The 24,698-nt window shown below is 38.9% G+C and overlaps 1 protein-coding gene across 1 annotated transcript; it reads right to left on the bottom strand.

Annotated features, from left to right (window-relative positions):
- Positions 1–24,288, bottom strand: NMT2 (N-myristoyltransferase 2; the record flags this gene model as incomplete). Its single annotated transcript, XM_008629885.2, has 11 exons — positions 1–1,673; positions 1,870–2,007; positions 4,625–4,792; positions 7,171–7,341; positions 11,277–11,385; positions 12,539–12,709; positions 13,265–13,381; positions 13,488–13,579; positions 13,676–13,794; positions 18,601–18,745; positions 24,145–24,288. Coding segments are annotated over 11 exons (1,395 nt in total), but the record flags the coding sequence as incomplete, so codon positions are not given.
- Between the last annotated feature and the right edge of the window lie 410 nt (positions 24,289–24,698).

Here is a 24,698-nt window from a genome sequence, read left to right as displayed (position 1 = left end):
TTTGTTTGAAGGAAGTCGAATGCTTTAATCAGCTATAATGCAATAAGGGAAAGGATTTATCACTGTTTCTAGGGCAGAGTCCTCTCACCACAATTCAACAAGAAAAAGAAACCAAACCACAAGCCATTCACACATTGGAAAAGGAGCGGGAAGAAAGAAAAACCCCACTGCTACAAGGAGGTGGGTAGGGCTAACAGTTTTGAAGAACAGACAAATTTATCTTCATGTACAGAATTAAACTTTCAGCAAAATCTGCTGTCAGAATTACAGGCATGTTTAAAAGGAAAGTAAGACATTTGCATTTCATGAGATATTCAAGTCACATTCAAAAGATGCTCACAGCACAGAGGCTTCACTACCACAATTTGGCACTTTCAGCTAGAACAGTTTCTTAACGCAGATTTTCTCAGTGCTCACAATTCTGCAGCATCCATGAGCTGAAAGAACTGCTATCATCTCTAGCTATGACGCTATGCTGGAATGCATATAAAGTGCTTCAGAAGCCACTCCTGCTGCCGAGCATTCATGAGGGAATTAAAAGAGCTCCACCCAACAACAAAGATCAGCCCTCCTGCATTTCAGGAAGCGCAGTACAGAGACTTCCGAGGACGGAGGGCAGAGCATTTCTCTTCTGCTTACCAGCCACATACATAGCAAAACTTCTTGTTCCAAAGTCAGGATAAAAACACTACCAGGAACAATTTATGAATACATATTTACACAAGGTACTTTTCATTAGAATTACAGACTTCATAGGAAATCAAAGTAGACAAAGGAATATGTGCAATTTCGCAGAAGCGTTGAAAACATTCAAACTATAAATATCCTGATAGCACTACTAAAATTCTTAGTTTTACACACAGGCTGATGTTATTCTACTGAGGAAAAACTAAGGTTTTGTGCCACAACTGTAAATTAAGTACAGTAATGTATTATCATTCTGGCAACGTAGATAACACCTGCACTGAACAGTGCGATACTGTTAAATCAATCCACTGATCTATTTAAGATCAAAGTACAAATCTGTATTTTTTATTGATTTGGCAGCGTTGCTTATGGAGAAACAAATGCACTAGTTAAACCAGTACATTGTCATACTGCTCCAGTTACAAAAACATCCAGGACTTCCATAGAGCTACAAAGGTATCGTACTTCGTGATTTTCCCCCAAATGACGATATCCATGTTAAGTAATTAAGCAAAGATATACTCCAGTTTGTATCCTTCATTCTGTTACACTGACATACATACATCACCACTTAATAAATAGAAATGCAGCAGTTCATCCACATAATAGCAAATATTTTAGTACCCTAATCCACCACTGAAGTTCAGTTTGTACAAAACAGTCTTTTCTACAGAGTGGAAAAAAATACCTTCTTCTCATCAAGGTGCAAGCTAAGCTTTGAAACTTAAATGAATGTGCTTTTTATTCTTTTCATGGACAATAGAAGAGTTTCATGGACCATCTGATCTATCTGAAAATGCATAAATTTGGTCACATGTGGATGTCTTCGTTGATCAGATTTAACGGACTATTTCAGTATCACTGACGTTGTGCTTTTACTCCTCTTGAACAATACTATTTCAAGAGTTATGGAGATCAAATTAACTCAAACAATGACCTCGAGAGTTCTAGAAACGTAAGTGTTCTCATTGTAATACAAGACCAACCTAAAGGAAGAAGAAAAAGATATTATTTTAGTTCAAATGTGGCAGTAAACGTAAACATCAATAGTCTCTGCATCTCAATTATGGATCATGAACAGGGCCAATTAACTTATTTTAAAACTTCTGCCCATTTTTGGCCAGTGCAGATTAATGTACCATTACACCTAATGGAATTCAGAAACTCATTTTTCTCCCTTACCTTTTCAGATTCCATGCCTGGACACCTCCAGTTGTACAAGTAATACTGCAAATTTCCATCTCCAATCCCAAACTTGAGTTTTTCCAGGAATGTTTTGTTTTCCATTAAGTCTAGTGCATTGAACACATCAAATCCTTTCTGGCAACAGCAAAACATTTTTTAAATTTTACTTTTGAAAGTTTCAAATGACACACAAATGATACTTTACAGAGTGGCAAGAGACTTAGGGTATTCAGAAACTTAGTGTCAGCTTCAACAATAAAATAGGCAGGGTTTTAGAGGGATTATGTTGACACAAAATCCCACTCTGACTCCATGCAGAACGCATAGAACCTAAGTCAGTAACTCAACATTTTGGGTTTTACTTTGAAGGTCAGGTGTTTTGTCCTGTAACTGCCAAACTAATTCTAAACTAATTTAATAGAGTGTGATATGAAGATAAAAATAAACATCAGCTGACAAGCAAATCCTAAAAGCAATTTGCTGAGCTGAATTTGTACCTCCAAAACCCATGCTTCGGAATTAGAAGTCCAGAAAGGAGACTGGTGGGCTGTCCCCAGAAAAGAGCCAAACACCCACACAGCCTTTGGTTTACTCCTCTCCCACAGGATGGGGAGAAAACAGAAGGAAGGCAAGACATCTTGTGAATTGAAATAATGTCAGTTTAATAAAGAAAGCAAAAGGGGAAGGCACAAGGGAAGCGAAGAGAATTCATTCACTACTTCCCACTGCTAGACAGATGTCAAACCACTTCCTGGGAAGCAAGGTCTCAGCCTGCATAATGGTTGTTAGGGAACATAAATGCTATCACCGGAAGCATCCCCCCCTTCCTCCTCCTTTCCTTCAGCCTTTAAGAACATCATATGGTGTGGAATAGCCCTTTGGTCAGTTGGGGTCACCTGTCCTGGCTATGTCCCCTCCCAACTTCTTGCCCACCCTCAGCTTCCTCACTGGGGGGGAAAGAGAGAAAGCCTTGAGGCTGTGCAAGCACTGTTCAGTAAAAACCAAAACAAACTGTGTTATCAGCCCTGCTTCAGTGACAAAGTGCAGCACCATATGGGCTGCTAGGAACAAAGTTAATTCCATCCCAGCCAGACTCAGTATGTTCGTAAACAAAAGGCTGCGAACAGGACTGCATTTATCATCTCTCTTCCATTGCCTTACCTCTCCTCATGTAAAATTCAACTGCCAGATCTGCAACTATAATTAGGCATCTAATGATGCATTACAGGCCCAGCAGGTACTTTAGAAATCACAGGTGTCTAAATCCCACTATTGCAAGGGATATACGATGATCCCCTCGAAAGGAAAGAGTCACATGTCACATTGGGAGAGAAATGTATGCAGGGGAAGGTACAAAGCCCTGCAGTCAGACCATGGAACTGCCTCCTCACCTGTCCCATCCATGGCCTAGAGAAGGGCCAGACACACAGCTCCCTGTGCCACACTTCTAATGGAGACCAACCTTTTTCTACCTTGACTTTTAAGAATAATTTTAAGTATTTTTAGCCACTTCTGAAAATTATACTACCTTCTCAAAGTCTGTCTCTGAAGTTCCTTTTGGATTATTCTGGAGCCTGAATAACAGTATTCTCCATGACTGTCCAGGAGTTTTCCCTGACAAATAGTTACTAAACTGCTTCTAGGTTAACAAGCCTCAGCAAGCAGTTCCTATCACAGATGGCAGCTCAGCTGCAGTGTTGCATGAACATGGCTGGGACAGACAGCTTGAAGACTGTGTGGCTGCCTTCATGCAGCCTGAAGTCTGAACAGATACAGCCTTTGCAGACCATCACTGGCTTCATATGGAACCAACACAGAAATCCCCGTGGCATGTGCAGGCAGCTCTGAACATGGCCTGCTGGAGCACAGGCAGCACTGCCTGCACTGAGCACTCCCCAGGCAGCTGCAACACCACCAGCAGTGCGGCAGCAACACCTCAGCTGGAACGAGGTGCAGAAAGAAAACGTGCCTGTGCTCTGCAGCGTGCTGGGAATGGTTGTAGAGTGGATGCTATGGACTGGATGAAGCTTGTGCAGTTCTTTGAACCACCCAGGCCAAACAGGTCTCTGCAAATTCACTCAGAGTGCTGGTATGTGCCACTGGTGTAAGCACTGCACTCCCACGAATCCCTAATCACTAAGAGCTGAGCAATAGTTTTTCATCAGACAGCACTAAACTCTCAAAATTCTTCTGTTTAAGAGCTTAATTTATAGTCTTCTCCCTTCCATTCAACTAAAAATCTATCAGTGTAATGCCATACATAAAGGTATGCTTAAAAGCTACAAGGACATCATCTACACAGCTTTACACGTAGTAATGACAAAATGATAACGCTCACATAAATAAACTTTTACATTTTTTAGAAATAAGAAATAATTTAAAAAAGCAAAGTGTATTTTATAGCACTTATTAATTCATCTCCAAGGGAAATTCTTTTAGTGATACTTTTCGTTCTTCTGATACTTAGTGACTATGGTCACCAGTGTGCTCTTGGGCGTTTCCACAGTTCAAGCTATTGCAAACACTTCATGCATTTGTCATTTCACAGCATCACTCAAAGTAAAAAGGAAAAACAAGCATAGTGCTTTATATTTTGATATATATATTGTATATGTCTCATCAACTGCATTCTGTGCTGTAGATAGTAAAACTGAATGCACTGGCACAGATAAATTACTCCAGTTCTTACCTTGCCACCACTCCTAAGAATACTTTTGTGAATGAAGCAGAAAAAACCCAACCTACAACTTACCAATTTAGCTATAATGAGTGCATCATTCATTAAGTCCAAGAGGGGAGTCTCTGTATGAATATTGTAAAAGGAATAGGCAGCTTTGAGGCTTTTATGAACAGGATGATGCATCACTGTTGAAGGTAATGTGTAGAAACTGAGGAAGTCTGTTAAAATACCTTTTGAACCCTACAAAAAACCAAACCAAAACAAAAGTCCATTAATAAGTAATCAATTACTGGTTAGGCTAACGTGGCAGTTCTACAGAAAGTAAGTAATAAATGCAGCAAGGTCTGTGCACTGTAAGTATCATGGGATAACAGCTAGTCTTGGCTAAGATTTGAGGAAACAAACATTTAAATTTTTCTAGTCTATTACACCACTAACATTTTGACAAACAATTGTCAAAGCAGTAGTTTGCTATAGACAAAGCTAACAAAGCACACTTCCACTAAAAGTATTGAAGTTTTTTTCCAACTGAACTAATTTTTAATAAAATAGTCTTAAAATATTATGGATATTTAAAAAATCTGATGACATTCACATCAAAGAATAATCTTCTCATCTTTCTAAAAATAGAGGAAAAATACACTGTGCTGGTATACAAAGCATATTTAAATATTAATCAACAAGCACAACCTATTTGTTGGACAACAGTGCTAAATCACATTGAAATTCTAGTAAAACCAGTAGTCATCAAAAAAGGTGTTTATACAGAAATCTAAAGTATACTACATAAAACTTCTTAATTTCACACATCTAAGGAAGTTTGGCCACCTTCAAGAGCATGTATTAGTTGGAAATAGGAAATAATTATTACATGGGCTATGAAATAATTATTACATGGGTTATGACTAACATGCTGAGCACAAAAAACTCCCCAGAGTATCTCCAAGAAAATAAGGCAAAGGAGACACACAAATGCTTCTTCTTGCTTGTTTACTTTATTTTTGAATGACTAGTAACCACTAATCAGAGTTCAATGAAGGACCTCACGTGGCTCCTTAAATTAGTAGTATTTCTACAGTAAAAAGTAAAACAGTTGAACATACCACATGCAAAAAAGCTTTTGTCTTAGAGCAGGTACAGATTCTGTAGTAGAGTAATACTAACTACAAGGAACAGAAAAGTGATTGAGTCACTCACTAAATTCAGTAAGGATGATGAAAATATTAACTCATAAATTATACAGAGTATTTTAAGGTTTTAGATCTGCACATTACAGAGATGACTTATAAGTCTGACACTAGCTTTTCCAAGTCACAGAGGTCTTAAAAAGATTTTAAGCACTAACAAACCTACATTTTGTATAGTAAAAAACTACTCCAAGAGACAGCATAAAACAAGTAAGTGAAGACTGTGCTGTTAACATGGCACTGTTAATGTCACATTCATGATGATCCTGGTGCTTGTGAACTCTCCTGTAGGCTTCAACTCACAAAGCAAGCCAAAAACCAACCCAGGGAGCAGGGCAGAGGGGCAGGGAAAAGAGGGAGTGGAGAAAGAAGGTGGGACTGTAAATTAGACCATGGAAAAGTCCAGCGAGAACTAGACCCACTACAAAGTAACTAAAAAGCTAAGCTTGGACAATAAAAACTGATAGGCAGGACTACTCATCTCCAGCAGCACTAGGTTTCCTAATTCAGCTGAGGCTCCTGCACAAATTCAGGTTACAGTGTGGGAATGCTGAGCTTCACAACCTAGGACTTCTGTGAGGAGAAGGTTTAGGGATGTTAGTGCTGATCATTTTTAAATAACGTTATCACTTTAAGCAAAGTAATACACTGTCTAAATATGCTGTCTAGAACTGATTTTGTATGGACTCAAAGGGAAGGGTGTATCTTTCCACTAGCTTTAGAGCACCTATTCCAAACATGTCTGGGAAATTTCCAGTCCAATGCTAATCTACTCCTGCACTCCATATTTTCAGAGAAGCATTATGCCCAGTTGTTTGGAGGGTGGGGGTGATAGATGTGTGTATATATATATATGCAAATACATACACATATATACACATTCTTTTACTGGAAAAAACACACTTTACTGAAGCAAACCATCAAAAAACATAATTCCCCCAGCAGGTGCCTCTAAAATTAGATTTAAAAGAAGAATTTTGTAATGGTGTATGGCAGAAAGATGTACACATGGGAGAATGACAGTCAATTCAAAACAAATCCTTATCTCAGTCACTGCATCATTTTTCCTTTTTTCTAGAAAAGGAGGTTTGAAGACCACTGCTTATTATCATATCGTATCTCTGTAAAAAAGAATCAAGAAACGCAGGTGGAAGAGTTGATCTTAAAATATATAAAGTTCTTGGCAAGATAGTGATATTTTGCTATTTCAGAATTCTTCTTTAAGATACCCTGTTATAAGAGCACTTTATCACAGTCATTTTCTCATTAACAGAACGTAATAGAAAGAATAAAGCTTTCACTCATGGTATCAAATTCTACCTATGCCACGCATGTTTCATACTGCCTGCATTTCAAAAACCTGATGCTGATACGAACTACTGTCAGTGGCACTCACACACACACATTCACATATGTAAGGGCATATTTTACCTCTACCACGTAAGTGTCAATAATATGATCCCGAGGCAGGAACCAGTGGGCCACCTCTTCTTCATCCATAACAGGAGCAAGATTAAACTGCTTCAAGTAAGTATTGATTAATTCTTGTACTGCTTTAGTATCTTTTTGTTCCATTGGTCTCAAACCTGAAGTCTTTGTGGCCTTATCATAAAAAAAGAAAAATAAACGTTAAGATGTTGAAAGGAAAACTGCCAACACAGCAAAGGCTGAAAGTAGGTTGCAGAGTCACTCCACTTGCTATAATGCATTCATTATTAGCCTACTTTATATCCCAGCCACCTAATTCATTATGCTATTTTACAAATGGTGCTCAACCAGAATTCCCTCTCTTCTAATTATTGAGACAGTCTGGGGCACTTCAATCTTTTTATTTCATTATTGAAACAGCTTCATTTCTCCAGAGAAAGACATACCCTCGTCAACTGCCTAGACTTCGTGCAGTTTGTTTTTTTGTTTTTTTTTTAGGTCAATCCATTTCTTATCTTCTAAACTACCTGGGGCTCAGACACAGAAACAAAACAAACGAACTTGCATATCAGAAGTTATCTGAAGACAAGAACACATGCAATTCAAACTTGTGGAAATTACAGTCAAGGTATACATCAATGTCAGCTGAATAAGTTTATTTAGAAATTATTTAACCAAAAAGATTCCACCCATTTTTAGCACTTGTAAACTCCCTTGCTAACAACTTTCTATACAGGCATAACTGCTATTCTGTTAACAAGAAAGCTTCTCATAACTTACAGCTGCCTGAAATGAAAAACTTTTTTTAACAAATAAAATTATTTTTCTGACTTTAAACATCAGAAAAGGAAAAAATTACTTTCTAGTACTATGCAATTACTGTTTAAACAAGCAAAAGTGATTAAAGTTTTCTTCCCAGCTTTTGCTAGCCTTCCTGGATGTTTCCTTTTGGGAAGGCTAATCCTTGTTCTCTTCAGCTCTAGTTTATCCTGCCACATCTGTTTGAGCTACATACTTGGGCACGTACCACATCAATCATAGCAAAGTCAATTGCAAGAACAGCCAGGTAAAGCCTTGATTACTGGAAGCCTGAAATTAGTGTAGCTGATTATGCTTTGCCCAAAAGGCATTATTCTGGGGGAGGTGTTTATTCATGCGCTCTGGGAGTCAGCAGCCAGATGAGAAATCAAGGCACATTTTGCCACAGCTCTGGCCTGTGTATTACATTTCAGTCATCCTGCTTTTCTAGGCAGCCTGGGACTATGGTTTGACTCCACAACAGCACGTCATCTATATTTTTAAATGTCCTTATTCCAGAAGGGCGTATACTTGACGAACAAGAAGGATGGAGGAAAAGCGGCTGGGCTGGAACACCTTTTTCCCCCCAGTAATGCTCAGAATGGCCACGAGTAAGTGATTATTTGCAATCCCAGAGGTGAGGGAAAGTGTACAGAACTGTTTCTCTGCTGGACTGGGCACATATTCATGCAACTGTCCTGCATCAGGATCTCAGTTGGTCAGGAAAAGATACAAACATTCTCCTGTCCTGACTCTAAATATAGTCAAATTTTACTTCTTCCAGAAAACTTCTTGCTCAAGAGATTAAACACTTAGGGAAAAAACCTTTTGTTTTTGGTATCTATAGGTACATGCACAGCCTTTAGGGAGGGTGGTATTTATTTATTACAGTATTTATTATATCTGAAAACCTTTTTAATTCAGGCTGTTCAAGTGATTAGGAATGATTAATTCTCTTAAAGGGAGATGAGCTCCAAGTGGCAATGATATTCCAAGGACACTAAGAAAAGAGGTTAAAATGCAAGAAACAGTGTTTGGTGCTGAGGGACAGGATAGCATGGCCTGAATCGACAAATTTCTTTGACAGTAGTGCTTAAAACAGCCTGAAACTGAGGAAGAAGAGCCTCAACAGCACTTAATCCCTTTCTCAGGCAAAGAAAAGCCCTCCAAATAAACCCAAAGCACAAGACCTAAAGACAAATCATCAGAACAAAGATTAAATCTTTATTTTCCATGGGAGAAGCTCCCAAATCCAACCTAAAATTAACAAAAATCCTGAAGTATATGGATTCTTACATCACTAAGTTTTAAAAGCTGATTTTGAAAGCACCTATTTTCTATTTGCACTTCTATGTGTAGTATATCTTTGCCTTAGCTATATTTTATGAATGAGATGTATTACTTGTTTTCCATAATTCACTTTTCTGTTGAAACTGGATTTTATGATAAAGGAAAATGATCAAGGTACAACTGCTACTTCTAATAATTCTCTGTAGTTACGCTTTTGGTACTATAAGGTCCTTTTTCTTTATTCACTCCCTGAGCTTTTTCCCTAAGAAACGTCACTAGAGTTGCCACCAAAACCTATACCTGAAATCGTATATTGCACTCTTTAGACTGTTAAAAACGTCTTCAAGATTTGATGGAAGCTATATTTAGCTGTCCAAGATTAAAACCCAATTAATTTGGTTATTAATTCTTAAACTATGCAAACTGCTGCCCTGCACGCAAGGGAGAGGCTGCATGTGCAGGCACAGTTGGCACCAGGCAGAGCAGGAAACAAGTGTCTCCGACAGCAGCAGGAGTATGGATCAAGCCATGGCATGTGCTCTATTCCAAGGGCTGCTCAGCCTACTACTCAAATATCTGAGCACTAAGAGAATCTGCAGCATCAAGCTAAATATAGCAACAGACACAATTTTCCAAAATCAGATAAATCATTATAAAGCACTATGAGTGAGGAAAAAAGTGTGGTTTTTCACCAAAAGGAAGGTTTTGTTTAAATAAAGAGGGGTTTACTGATAAGGTACAGGTAAAGGGTACTCTGCAAGCCCTACAAAAAAAGTAGCTTTTACAAGCATATAAATTGTTTTCAGCCATAAAGCTTGGACTAAATTCTGTAGGCTATTCATTACAGCAATGAGATTTTTTAACAGTATGTAGTATTTACAGTGACTTGCCCTATCATGGAAAAGCACCCTAAGGCTTTTTGCAAGCTTAACTATTAGCTGCAAACATGAGAAAAAAAAAATTTTAACTAACCCAGCTATGCCAGAACAATTGTTTTTTATTAGACCATGCAAACAAACAGTGCACAACACACTGAAGTGGCTTTTGCTGAGCCTGCTCAACGCAGAAGAACAACATTCTCTGACAGTGATGCCTTTTCCTGGTCTTAAAATCAAGAGGCATACACGGTTAGAAGGGGAAAAGGGATTTTACCTTGGTATTTATTTTAAGGATCCTTAGGTGTACACGTCCAGGTCATATGCATCGAGATGCACCCCGCTGAGTCTATGTCTGTGTCCCCCCTCCCCCCAACATTGGGTATATCATTATAGGTTTTACTAATTAGCATATCTATCAAAGATTCCCCAATGAGAGGCTCAAGTGAGCCCCCCCTCCCCAAGGAACCTTCCCCTGGATGGTTCTATCTTGGTTCACAGAATGTGTTCTGGAGAGGACCTTGGGGTCTGGGGCACACTGATCCCTAGCTACGAAGCTTCTAAAATGTTTAGTCTCTTAGCTTGACAAACAAGAGTAAGAATGTAGGCAAAAAGCACTGGGAATACAGAAGTTGTAAAAAAGTATAACAGGGGTATAAAAGAAAAGGCAAAAATCTTCATGGCATCAACAGAACGGAAAAAAATCTGAATTAGAGTGGAATCAACAATACGATTGTATTCAGCCAAGTTGCTGAATGACTTCTCTGAGAATTTTAAGACATGAACTGTTGATTTTCTGTTCCAGTAATCTCTTATCAGATTAAACATACCGAGAATAGTTCTATGCATCTTCAACTCAATCCCACATGTTTGTGAAGTCAAGCTTTCTGGTTTTTTTTTCCTTTGTTTGTTTAAGGATTTTAGGTCAAAATTTGTATTTTCTCCATAGAGATCCAGATTTCCAGCAATAGTCTCTTCTGTTCAGTATAGCCCTTAAGGTCTTTTTCATCAACCAGAGATTATTTTTTTTTAATGTCCTGCACGCACTGCCTTTACACAGAAAAGCCTGTGCTGTCAGAGACAGATGGAAGGTTATTTTGGGCCTCACAATAACTGTGGGGAATCTCTAGAAGTCATACTGCTTACATCAGGAAGTCTGTAGAGCTTCATTGTTCTTTGTAGAGTCATGTTTCTACTCAAATGTGAAAATTTCACCTCCACCAATTTTCTAGGATTTAGTGATCGATGCCAATACCTGGAAATAAAACAAAATAATGAATTTAAATAGTATTTTATGTGTCAGCGTTACCTGCATGCATTTCCCTGCTTTCTTGCTCACTCATTTTCTACTCGTCGAATTTGTTTCTAAGCAAGTCTGTACCACATCCATAAGAAGGCTGATTAACAAAAAAAATTAAGGAAAAGCTATATCCAAGCAATAGCTTTTTAAAAAGCCTGCTATCACAGTATTTTCAACCTCAGCAAATGCTTTTTGATACAGAGTAAATAAGCACAGGACTAAACATTTTAGTATTTGCCAGCCCTGAAACCTCACCACACACACATAGTAACATTTACTTTCTTGTGCAGACAGGACCCTCTGCTTATGTTTTTAAGCATTTTTCTAAGGAGCTCTCCCTGTCCTGGGAGGTCATTGTGCAACAGAGTATCCCTGGTTATTCTAACACAGCATAGCTTTTTTTTTTCCCCCCATCATTCCTTACAGAAACTTACAGGATCTTTGGTGTTGAAAGGTACAAAACAATTTAAAATCAAAATGTACTCTGTCTTCCAGAAATCTAAACAACCAAACTAAAACTGCAGGAGCTGAACTTTTCCTAGTAGAAATAAAATCCATTCCAAGCAAATGAAATTGTATTTAACTGTAACTCTTCCCACATGGTAGTTTTCCTGTATTTATCAAATGCCAATAAAGTCCTCCTTTCTCCAAGAAAGATGACAGTATTTCAAAAGAAGCAAATCATTCAGTTACCAGAAATGCTCTGCCATCTCTGGCAAGCAACCAGGTTAACAGGGAAGCGTCCCAGCAGGGACACAGGCCACTTGAAAAACACAGGTATACAATGTTGTCATTGCTAGAACGGCTTCCACCAGAAGGTCAACAGAAACATCTGTTAGTCTATTTAGTATGCTAAACAAACCACAAATTAAATTTTAGTCCGAGAAGCTGTTTTATCCAAGGCACTGGGAGGGAAGGGGGGAAAAAAAACCCACCACCACCAAAAACACGAACCCTGACAAACACTCAGGCCCTTCAGTTTAGTCAAGGCCACAACACTTAATACCATCGAATTTTATGCTTTTACTGTTTTTGGACAATTACATTAAATTTTCTTAAAAATAACTGTTATAAGAACCAATACTATTAAGAACATCACCTAGGTTACCTGCAAGTGGCCACAGGTTTGGGAAGTACCACTCCAGCAGTATAAACAGCCTGAAAAATTCCTTCCAAGTTTACTCTTCTGGTTATTTCCCGAATCAGTACAGGTGCCACCCGTTTAGATCTCAGTTTCTTATGGACACACAAAAAATTGATTTCTACCATTTTCTTCACACTATAAGGACATTAAATAGTAGAAAAATTAAAGAGACTTACATATTGCAAGCTTCCATTTGTGTAACTACAGTTTTCCATACTGTGAAAGAAGAATTTGAAGTAAAATAAACCAGCCTGTGACAAAGTACATCTGCAAAAAATACTCATCTATGATACTGCGAATGCAATGGCAAATTGTGCAATATGCAAGCTATGTCTAAGGGGTTTGCAAGAGTCCTTTTCCAGAGCCCTATCAAGACTTAACTGATTGCCTTACTTTAGACGCAGAATGGCATCCAAACAATGCTATGTGGTGTCATAATGCTTTATGTTTGTCAGTGTATGAACACCTGGCCAAGAAGTCCAGCTGATCAACTACAAATGCTTTCCAGCAGGGTCAGAATATTGTATGGCATTATCTGTATCACCCATCACTAAGAAAATTCCTTAAATAAATATTAGTGTTCTTCCCCTCCTTCTCTTTTTTTAAGCTCTATATAGCAATGGATACCAGTTTAAGATTTGTTTTGTGGCATTACTCTTTTACAAATAAAAAAGTAATGGTGCATTTTACCTGTCATAAATACGAATATTTGCAGGGATGGCACTTATGAATCCTACCAGTTTTTTGTTTGAAGACACTCTAACCCCACAGTGCCATTGCGGTAACCAGCCCGGAGGACGTAATGCCCTAGAAGTGATGACAGAAATAATTACAAATTACTGCCTAAGAAGATGTAATAAAAACACTCTTCATTACACTCCAGCCAGAACAGAATGTGGAACTTGCTACTCACCACAGAAGAAATTCAGGTGAATAATCAAACCTAAACATGTTATCATCATCTTCTACGTAATTCTCATTTAACAGTGTGTATAATTCCTTCAGCTGAAAATACACACAGAAAAATCCAAAGACTTATCCACATATCAATCAGAATAAACTTGAATTATTTGAGATACATACAAAAATTGTTCTACTTACAACTTCAGCATTGCTAAGATCCAGTGTGTCCCACATAAAACCTTGTGGCAAAGAATATGGCTCTAGGCGGACATTGTCCTTATCTGGTTCAATTGCACCATGTGAAGTTATAACTTCATCTTTCGAGGGAGGAGGAGGAAAAAAAAAAGCCAAAAAAACGTTACATTGCCAGCTTTCCTGATAGTTCCGTAAACTGCATTTAATTAGCATCATGCATTTTCTCATAATTATGTGAGTGGAACAAGATGCTTTAAAAAATGCTGAAAAAATAAACTAGTATTATTAGTTTATGCTACTCCTCATTCTCATAGACCACATTCAGACTTATGACTGTCTCATCATAATATTTATAGATATTCACAGAACCACTCTACCTCAACTGATATCCTGTATTTCATAACACAGGACAGCAACTTATAAGCACAAGCACAGCATTTAGCCAGCCATGAGATCCACAGCCTCATCAGGAGAAACATGTACTCACAGCTAACAAGCTATGGCTCAGATCCTGTTTACCACTGACTTGAGCAGACCTGAACTGAACAGGATTACTCAGGAGCAGTGACATAGCAAAGCCAGGGCATTTAAGAGATACTGGTAGTATGTGAAATGTGTTCCTAAAATCCTACTTGAAGGTATGCTTTCTTCTCCCCTTACTTTACAGCTCCAGTCCTCAGTATACACTTAAAAACTGCAGCTGTTCCTCTTCTAAGGAGCAGCACCTACTAAATCATAGAATCATTGAGATTGGAAAAGACTTTTAAGATTAGTACAATCACTAGCCTTACACTGCCAAGCCCACCACTAAACCATGTTCCTAAGCATCATATCTATGTATCTTTTCAATACCTCCAGGGATGGTGACTCCACTACTTCCCTGGGGAGCCTCTTCCAATTCTCAACCATCCTTCAGTGAACAGATTTTTCCTAACATCCCATCTAAATCTCGTCTGGCACAACCTGAGGCTGTTTTCTCTTGTCCTTTCTCCTGTTAGCTGCCAGAAGAGGCTGACTCCCACCTCACCACAACCTCCTTTCAGGTAGCTGTACAGTGATAACGACTCCCCTGAGCCTCCTTTTCTCCAGGCTAAACAATCCCAGCTCCATCAGCCACTCCTCATCAATCTTGTGTTCCAGAACCTTCACCAGGTTTGTTGCCCTTCTCTGGATTCAGTCCAGGACCTCAATGTCTTTCTTGCAGCATTGTCCTTTAAGTCAGTAACCAGGTAACACTGTAAGCACTTTGGACCTGGTTTTCTCCCTGCATAACCTCAGCATCTTTGCAGTCCCCATGAGTTGCCTGCTGGTCCTTCAATAGCCATAAACTCTCATTTTCTTTCCTGAATTCCTCTGGTGGTGCATCTCCCCATCCATCCTCGGGCCTGCTCTATGATCTCAGGAGTTCCTGATAAGCCTTGACCAAACCAGTTGGGCAGTGAAAGGTCCCTTGATGGTAACAGGAGCTGTTGCACAGTAAAGGTGGGAGCGACACTGACTGTATCAGGATCATCATTTGCCTGAACAAGGTGGGGAACAATGGATAATCAGTTATTTCCTAATAATCGGCTATTTCCTGACAGCCTTGGAACACCATTTGCCTGAACTGTAGCCTAAGTGAAATGTTACCACTGTTACTGGATGGGGTTTTTTGGCTTTTTTTTTTCAAAAAGCAGTTACCAATGTGGGTTATGGACATGATGGAAACTTACTGATGGCTAAAGCAAATCATCTTGCAATCCTATGAAGAGTGGTCCTAAGTGAGGCCCTTTACAGTGCCCTGATTGCAGTGGGCTGCACCAGCTCTTCCCTCTGAGAGGGATGTCTCTCAGAGCTTGCAAACCCTCAAGTTTGTGATAGTCTAAAGACTTGTCAAGGATGAGGCCTATGCTGACACCCCCCACTCCTCAAGGCTCAACCCTTGCCTGTGGAGAAATGCAAGGGACTCGATGTATGCCACTTAAGGGGAATTTTTAACAGGCACCTTTGAACACATAAGCATGTAAACATCTCTGTGCCTGCGTGCATGTTGTGAGTTGACTATAGTAGGAATGCCATTATCTAGAACCTATAATTAAGTCATATACTCGTATAATTGAGCCGTTACTCTTATAATTGTAGTAAATCCTATTGAACCACTTCACAAATGTTGAATTAATGATTAAGTACTGCTAAACTCTTTTGTACCCTTATATTTTTGCACCTGTATCCTTGGCACCCTGACTCTTCTGCATCCCCAGTTTCCATGTAAATCATTCTAACTTGTTGCTAATTCTAATTTCCTATGTGTGTTTCATCTATGCAGTAAGTAATAGAGAGAACTTTGCCTTTGAACTGTTGAGTTGCACTTCCACAAACTTATATTAAAACCTGCTTGTTGCCATTATCATTGATGGTGATTCTTTAGGTGGCCCAAACCACTCATTCACAACAGTTTGAGCCAAAGTTCTGCCAGGCTGGGTTCCTTCCCCATCGGCTCATCCTTTGGCACATGGGGACAACCTATTCCTACATCTTTTCTTTCTGAAAGCACTTCCAGCCCTCCTAGACATCTTTGCCCTTCAGGACTTCCCAAGGGACTCTGTCAACCAGTCTCCTAAAAAGATCAAAGTCATCCCTCCAGAAGCCCAAGGTGGCAGTTCTGCTGACCCCCTCCTTACTTCTCTGACAATCAAAAATTCTATCATTTCATGATCACTGGGCCCAAGACGGCCTCCAACCAGGACACCACCCACAAGTTCTCACTTTTCATGAACAACAGGTCTAGGAGAGCACCGTCCCTAGTTGGCTCACTCGTCAACTGCCAGGAATTTCCCTTCCACACACTCCAGGAACCTCTAAACTGTCTCTCCTCAGCTGTACCGTATTTCCAGCAGACACCTGGTACATTGAAGTCCCCATGAGAACAACAGCTAGTGACTGTGAGACTTCTGCCAGATGTTTAAAGAATATTTCATCTGCCTCTTCATCCTGGTTGGGAGGTCTAGAACTGACTCACACCATGGTATCTGCCCTGTTGGCCTTCCCCCTGATTCTTACCCATAAACACAACCGTATAGTCACCATCATCAAACTACACAGTGAAATGGTCCTTTGAGTGAATTTTTCCAAATGATGCTTAGTCCTGACGAATAGTTATGGCCTGCCATGCTGTTTGGAAGGTCATAATTATTAGCATCTTTAAGCAAACTCTGAAAAGAACCAACAGCCCAGATATTACTGCCACTATATGGCAGGCTTGGCATAACTAAAGGACCTATTGCTAACAATTTTAACTTGAACACAGGAGGATTCTGAAGTAAATTTAATGCAAAGATCCCAACAACATTTTCTTGAATTGACAGATCGTTTTTTCCACCTAAACACATAAAGCATATCAACTAGCAATGACTTCCCAATCTGTTCATTCAGCAGATAAAGAAAAGCTGAAAAAAACATCTGCGGGATTAAGAAGAAATTCATAGACGCTGTTGGACAAAACCTTGCTGACCAAATTCAACAAAGCATATTTCTACTGAACAACACTAACAAATAATTTTCTGAGCCACTCTATGGGCTTTTTTAGACTGGCAAGTGACAGACTCATCTCTATCTAAGTGATGTAAGATACATTGATTAGCCTGAACTGAACTCCTGGAACTACTATGCAGACACCTGAACTAGTTCTGAAAAAGCTTGATTATAGAGCATTTTTTGATTTACACATCAACTTATTTTGGCTAGGATCTTCCTCCACTTAGGCTGGATTGCTGTTGACATTACAACCATTACTTTATTTGGATAGAATTTGTATACAGAAAAGCCATGGCAGGTCAATTCAATCCAATCTGGGTGAAAATACAGGGACTCTGCTCTGGACTTCTCTATGCAAGAAAAGTCAGGAAGAAATGACATAATTGTGGGTTAAGCTTTAGCCACGGATTAATGTGAAATGCTGCCTGTGGAGAGAGAGTGAGCAGAGTTGCTCCTGTGCTTTAGACTTTACCTTATTTCTGCTTATTCTATACCAGTCTCCAGGGCAATGGAGAGAAACTTGCAGGACAGAACAATGCCAGCTACTGTCCTGAGAATGTTTTACTTGTGGGGCCCCCAAGTTATGTTCACATTGAAAAGCTACAACTGCTTAACTTGAAGATAATGAAAGCGAAAAAGAAGGTTCAGAAAGCAAAGCAAAACCCACAAGATGGTCAGCAACTACTTTCTCCAACAATGAGAAGATTTTAACCATGTTATCAGGGACCAGATCAATATAAAAAATAACTTGCCAAATTCATTACAAATTTAAAGGCAAGGAGAGATCACCTCATCATCTCACAAGACCAGAAAACAATCTGAGAAAGCATGTCTTCAAGGTAGTGTACATTGTGGAGGAGAACATGAACACATAGCAGAGAAAGAGTCTGTGTATCAGACAAGTACCATTATCCACTTAAAGCTGTATGAAAACAGTGCAACCATAGGTAGGAGAGTCATTATTTCTGTGATAGCAAATCCATCTATTGAAAAAAAATTTTAATGAAGTATAAATAAACTATCAAAACAAACAAACAAAAAACTTTACTCTTTGTCACCACTTAAGAGTTCTTCTCCTAAAGTGGAAAAGATTTCTATGTTCTATTCAAGATTTCAGACCTAAAATATACAAAAGAATGTTATTTCAATAGCATTTCCCATTTTTACAGAGGTCATCAGAATGAGATTTATTATGAGATTTATTAACACTGTATCTTGTTGTATATTATCTGTGGGGAAGACAAGCACTTCCCTAGAAAACATCAAGAATTCCACATAAATGACACAAAAGACTAAGGATCCCTACCACACACAGTCCAACTTTATAACCGTTCTAGAGAACATGTCACAGAGCTGGCACACATTTCTTTAGTGATCATAAGACAGATCTTTCACACAGATCCAGTTAAACTTACTAAGTTTAGGTACAGGTTGCGTATCCCAAAACTGGTATTTACGTTTGGTAGCCTCATCAATATTCTTTGCTGGGCCTTGGCATGCAGAGAGCAGCTCCATCGCTCTCTGGATGTCTTGAAGCTTCTGCATTGGAATGGCTGGATTCTGCACACATAGACAAATAGAATAGGAAGCTTATTGAGTACATCCACTTTGTGAATAGTTGTACAAACGTTCATTTCTTTTACTGTTACCTATTCTTACATGTACTTTTCTCATCATGGCTAGTTTCGGTACAACGTTTGTAGACAGGAGGGTGGAAAAAAGTTAGGTGGGCAACAGGCAAGCAACTTCACAAAACAATTAACAGTTTTGAGTAGCATTTTCATTTAACCAAGAAACATCGACATTTTTAACACAAATATAGCAGCATTAAGGCAGAATACTGTACTGCAATAACAAATGCTTCTTATATTCCCTGTTCCCCTGGTAAAATACAACAAAATACCAAAAAAAGAGTCGGTTTAGGTATTTAACAATAAAGGTACCATTGGTACACATGGAGTTGTTTCAAGTTGCACTTTACACATACAGTATAAATATTTAAATTCTCTCTGGTTAAGCAGTACCTGAAGGTGCACTGATGTGCTACAAATACCTGGTTTTTAACCTTAGTTATACTGCCTTGTATTTGCTTGCAATAATTAGAGCAGATAACCCCTTTCTGCATCATACATGGAGGAGTTAACCATCTTGCTGCTAATGTCAACTGTGCCAACACTGATAACTAAAGACAATTTAAACTGAAGCAGACATACATAAAATAAACCCACTTTCCACTTAGAAGTCGAAAAATCTTTATAGAAAACTTATTTTAAAAGCATAAACCCAAGTGTTTCTACATTGATCTGTTAAACCCTCACTTTTGATCACTCTGAGTAAATGTAACAGAAATAAGAATTTTTCCTGCAAAGGACAGTACGGAAGAATAATGGTAACAGACCTCTGAATCTAAAGGGATTTTTCCCTCTCTCCTTTAAAATCTGTTTGGTTTTTTTTGTTATCTTCCTAATGGTAAGTCCTGTTCTGAGGCATACCAACAGCATGCTTGTGCTCAGGTTTCCCTAGACTGCAGTGCAATAATCCATCTGAAAGAAGTCTCAAATGCACTGGAAAATTTTAAGCAATTCTGCACAGAGATTTCAAGCCAGACTTTTTTTTTTTTTACTGAAGAGCGATGGATTACTATTTCCATATTTCACTTTCTTTCTAAGACTCATGTGTTGAAAAAACATCATAAAATAAATGTAATAATGATGATAAAGCTTAATTTGGGTGATCAGCCTCTGGTATCCTCTATCACAAAAGGAGTAAAACTCTGTGCCTGGAGCTCAAGCAGCCCATCATTTACTGTTTATAATAAACACTTTTATTATCTAAATTAATGAAAGAAAATGCCTAATATTTAAGTATTGCAAATTTCACCTGTAACTGTGCCTTAAACACCTGTCAACCAAGTAACTGTGAATTATCATATTTACACACTTTAGAGCTACACTGTTCCAGCCTAAAAAGCCTATCTTATTTCTAGATCAGGATAACAGAGACATAAATTACTAATGCCATTAGATAAATTCAGAAATCTCATCATGAGAGAACATAATGAAATCACACATAAATGTTTTAAAGTCTCTAATATGTCTTCTACATTAAAAAAGCAGAAAATCTAAAAAAAAAAAGGTCCTAAGAAAGTCTTACTAGCAAAATAGTAAAGTAAGAAGTTAATGTTCTACTAAACAGACCATGGCTAGGGACATCAGGAGGAATACCCTTTAATTTCAAAACATTCAGAGATTGGCCTGACTAAGAAGTTTACTTTCAACACTTTCTGTTTTCCTTTAATAGAAAGCAAGGAAAACCTACACAGAACTTCATATAAATTAGAAAAACAAAAACCAGCTCTTTTGTTTAATTTCAATTTAGGGCAAATATCTCTTCATAGCACAAGATGGCCCTGTTGTGCAATGGGGCTGAGGTATAATATGGTATTTTTGTCTCAGTTTTGTTGATGACCTCAGGCCTTTGATGTTCCTGTGCACTGTAGCAGTCTGTGAGACTCCCATTAACCACAGCAGGAGAAAAAGTTAGGGACTGTTGATTAAACTAATCATGCACAGATCCCTGAAAACAGACCAAATGCATGTGAGGGTGCTGAGGGAACTGGCTTATGTTAGTGCAACTAACATCTATTCAGTTTAAAATAGCAACTAGTGGAAGTTTCCTATAAATGGATAAAAGGAAATGTCACACCCATTTTCAAGAATGCAAGGGAGAGGATTTTGAGGACTCAGGGGTCAATATTGTTTAATGATCTGGACTTGACAAAGAGCACTTTCTCTGCAAGTGCACAGATGATACCTAGCTGGGAAGAATGGTTGATATGCTGGACCACAGAGCAGCTATTCAAAGCTACTTTGACAAGCTGGAAACAGAAACTTAATCAGTTTGACAAAGGCAAATGCAAAGTCCTCCATCTGGGTTAGAAAAAGACCATGCAAAGGCAGAGGCCCGCATGGACTGGCTAGAAGGCAGCTTTGAAGAAAAGAACTTGGAGGTCCTGGTAGGCAGAGGGCTGAACATGAGCCAGCAGACTGCTGGCCAGCAACAGACAGCTGCATACTCAGTAGTACCAGTAAGACTGGCCAGGAAGTCTTCCCCTTTATCTGGCACCCCCGAGGTCACATCTTACCGTTTGGGGTTCTCCATTACAAGGAGAACATTGACAGAGTGTTGCAGGTTCACTGGAGGGCACCAAGATAAATGGGGGGCTGAAGCACATCACACACAAAGAGAAGATGAGAGACCTTGGTTTGTTCATCCTTAAGAAGAGGAGGTTGGGGGAGTAGGAGAAATCTTATTACTGCCTAATGGGAGGGCATAAAGAAGGCTGAACCAAATCTTTTCAGACAAGCACAATGATGGCACAAGAAACAAAGGAGACAAGTTGCAAACCGGTAAAATCCATTTAGATATAAGGAATTACTATTTTTTTAACCAAAACTGTAGTCAAACACTGGAATAAGTTACAGACAAAGATCATGGAGTCTCCATCCTTGGAGACCTAGACTCTGATCTAGGCCTGAGCAAACTGGTCTAGCTGGATCTGCTCTAAGCAGGAGGTTGGTCAAAAAACCTTCACATGTCCCTTCCAATCTGTTATTCTGTAGCTAGACTGTGTAGGCCACTAGTGTCTACAATAATGACTGATAATATTGCAGATACAGCGAACTTTCTTTGTGGCAGTGTGGATAGTCTACATCACTGGAACTTGACACAGGGAGAGATGGAAGTCTTGTGAGACGGGCAGGGAAGTGTCCCCAAGGTCACAGTAAGGATACAATGGTAACAAGCATTTATTGCTATGATTACACTCACACCAGTGTTCAAAAGGTCTACTATCACTACTATCACATATAAGGAAGGCAGAAGCCAAGGAGACTCACTGTTCTGCTTTACTCATCTCCAGACTGGTACATGCGTTTACAAACTCATGTGACATCAAAATCCTTTTTCAAAATCATTTTCAATGAGTTCAGGGGCCCCACTGAGTTCTTCCTGATGATCCTGCATATATTCTCTTAAAGGTAAGGTGTACAGTGTCATTCTCCTCTGAAATATGCTCTTTTCAACCAAGAGCAAGCAAATGCTAAAAGCCTGTTACCTACAATAAATTTTACATAGCACAAGGAATACAAAATCCAAATATTACTTGAGTGGCAGACAAAATAAGTATATTTTTCCACACTGATCCAGATCAGCAGTCTAAGATGCTTTAAAAAAATCTAAAACAGAATAGTCGTCTAAGATAGACCCACAAAACAGCAGAGAAGGCAAAATAACTCCCCAGTCAATGCTGATGCATTTGTGGCTAGAGGAAAGTGGAAGCCATATAAGAAGAGTAAAGTGGTTTAGCTGCCTAGAGCTTGAAAGAAAGACTTCTATAAGAACTTTTTTCTTATGCCAATAAAATAGAAAATTTTATAACATTGCTAACAGACTGACTAAACTTCTTGTGTCAGTAAAATAATCATGAACAGTGCCACTCCAAGTATACAACTTAGAACAAGGATCGGCTTCCACATTTGCTCAACACATCACATCAGAGAAATGGTGTGCAAGACTACAAGGTGCAGGACTAAAATCTTGCACATGAAAACAAAAAAACCATGAAGCAGCTTCCTCAATTAGATGCAACATATGGAACAGTAAGCTTGGTCAGCAGAAAATCAAGGAACTCACAGGATACCACAGCAATTAACTATGCCTTAATGTTAACATGAAAATTTACCTCATGCCAGTTGTAAGAGTGTGAAGTTCCTTGCATTTGTGAAGTTCCTGAGAGCATTGATGAAAAACTTCCTTCAAGTGCTGTCTGATTTGTTTTATACTCTGACACCAGCACAACCAGGAGATTTGCAGTCTTCCTGTATTACCAGTTCATGACACGTGTTTTACACAAAGGCGGTATCAAAAACATGTGGCAAAGAAGTACTCAAGATCTCTCTACATATTATAAAGTGTCCCCTGTGCCAAATGTGCCCATTCAAAGCAATCAGGGTAACACAGAGAAGATCTAAAGGGACAACACAAAAATCTATCACTATGCCAATGAGCCAGAACACAACTTTTTTCCCCCTAAAATTAGTTGGTGGCCCCAATGTACTTGACAAATCTTACAGGATGAAGATTACTGTTGGTACAATGGTGTAAAATTCTCCGCAGTAATCTGATAAAGCAAATATAACTACCTCAATATGCTCAATGGTCCATAGACTTAAGTTTTACAAACTTTAGTTCTCGGACTCAGATTTTTCTTGAGATAAAAGCTGTATGCTGAAAAGCCACCACAACACGTTATTCACTGCTCATTCAGAACATGATAGACAAATGCACACACACAATGCTATTTTATCATAAAATCCACAAGGACTGTACGTTCCCTCAAGTAATTCTGCTTTCTTAATTATAGTGGAGGCCTTTCCAAGCAAAAGAAGTTTCTTCAGCCTGTATCTTCATGTTTGAGATTACTGCATTGCTGCTTACTTGCCCCAAAGAGACTGCTTAGCACAGCAGGCCCACCTTCCCTCCTGCTGCTGCTGCTGAGAGAGCTTTATGCTGCACAAGTGACCAAAACTGCACTAAGCCAAGTTAGATGGTGGCTAAAAACTAAAGGCCATTCATCAAATACAAAATCTATTTAAAAGCATTACCACCGCAGATTATGATTCTGTGCAACGAGGCTGTCACTAGCCCAAGTTCTAACTGCTCAAAGAGAAAGACAAAACAACTCCTCCCCTGCCTTTCTCACAGTACACCACCGTGGTGGTGACAACAGCTCTGAAAACACCAGGTCTTGCCTTGCTTCTGTCTGATCAGGACAGGAACCATTTGCTTAATTTTCACACACTAAGGCAGAACTACCAACTTGCTTTTACAACAAGCGACACGCAAATTAAAATTAAATTAGAAAGCAAGCACAAATTAAAACAGAACCAGGCTCTCACTTTTGAAGGCTGTTGAATTTTAATCTCCTGGGAGTCAGATGCAGAATCTGATTTGGTGCCTCCAGAATTTGGTTTCTCCTTTTTTCTCTTCTGCTTCTTTTTCTTCTTCTTCGCTCCCAAATCCCCTCCAGGACTTCTGCCAGAGATTCAAAGAATGTGCAATGAGAAAAATCAATACCACTGAGTCTAAAATTTTTAAAAAGTTAAATATGGAAAACCCAGCAATTTGATATGAAAAATCTAACAGTAATTTGAACGTGAAAAAAAGGCAGCGGAAAGAAAGGAAGGAAGGGGGAAACTGAGAGCATTGATGAAAAACTTCCTTCAAGTGCTGTCTAATTTGTTTTATACTCTGACACCAGCACAACCAGGCATTTTGACATACTCATGTCAAATTGTGACACTACATAGGAGCCAGCTCTTCTTCAGACTGTTACCCAGCACAAACACAAAACAACCAAATTCAACAGTTTGGAGGAACACAGGAAAGTGTGGGAAGGGAGGAAAGTAACCTCCGTGGAAACTCCGTAACTACTAGTGGCCCAATACTTTTT

This window comes from Corvus brachyrhynchos, unplaced genomic scaffold (genome assembly GCF_000691975.1).
Source record: "Corvus brachyrhynchos isolate BGI_N302 unplaced genomic scaffold, ASM69197v1 scaffold142, whole genome shotgun sequence".
NCBI lineage: Eukaryota > Metazoa > Chordata > Aves > Passeriformes > Corvidae > Corvus > Corvus brachyrhynchos.
Note: the sequence above shows the minus strand (reverse complement) of the source record. Positions and strands in the feature narration are given on the sequence as shown.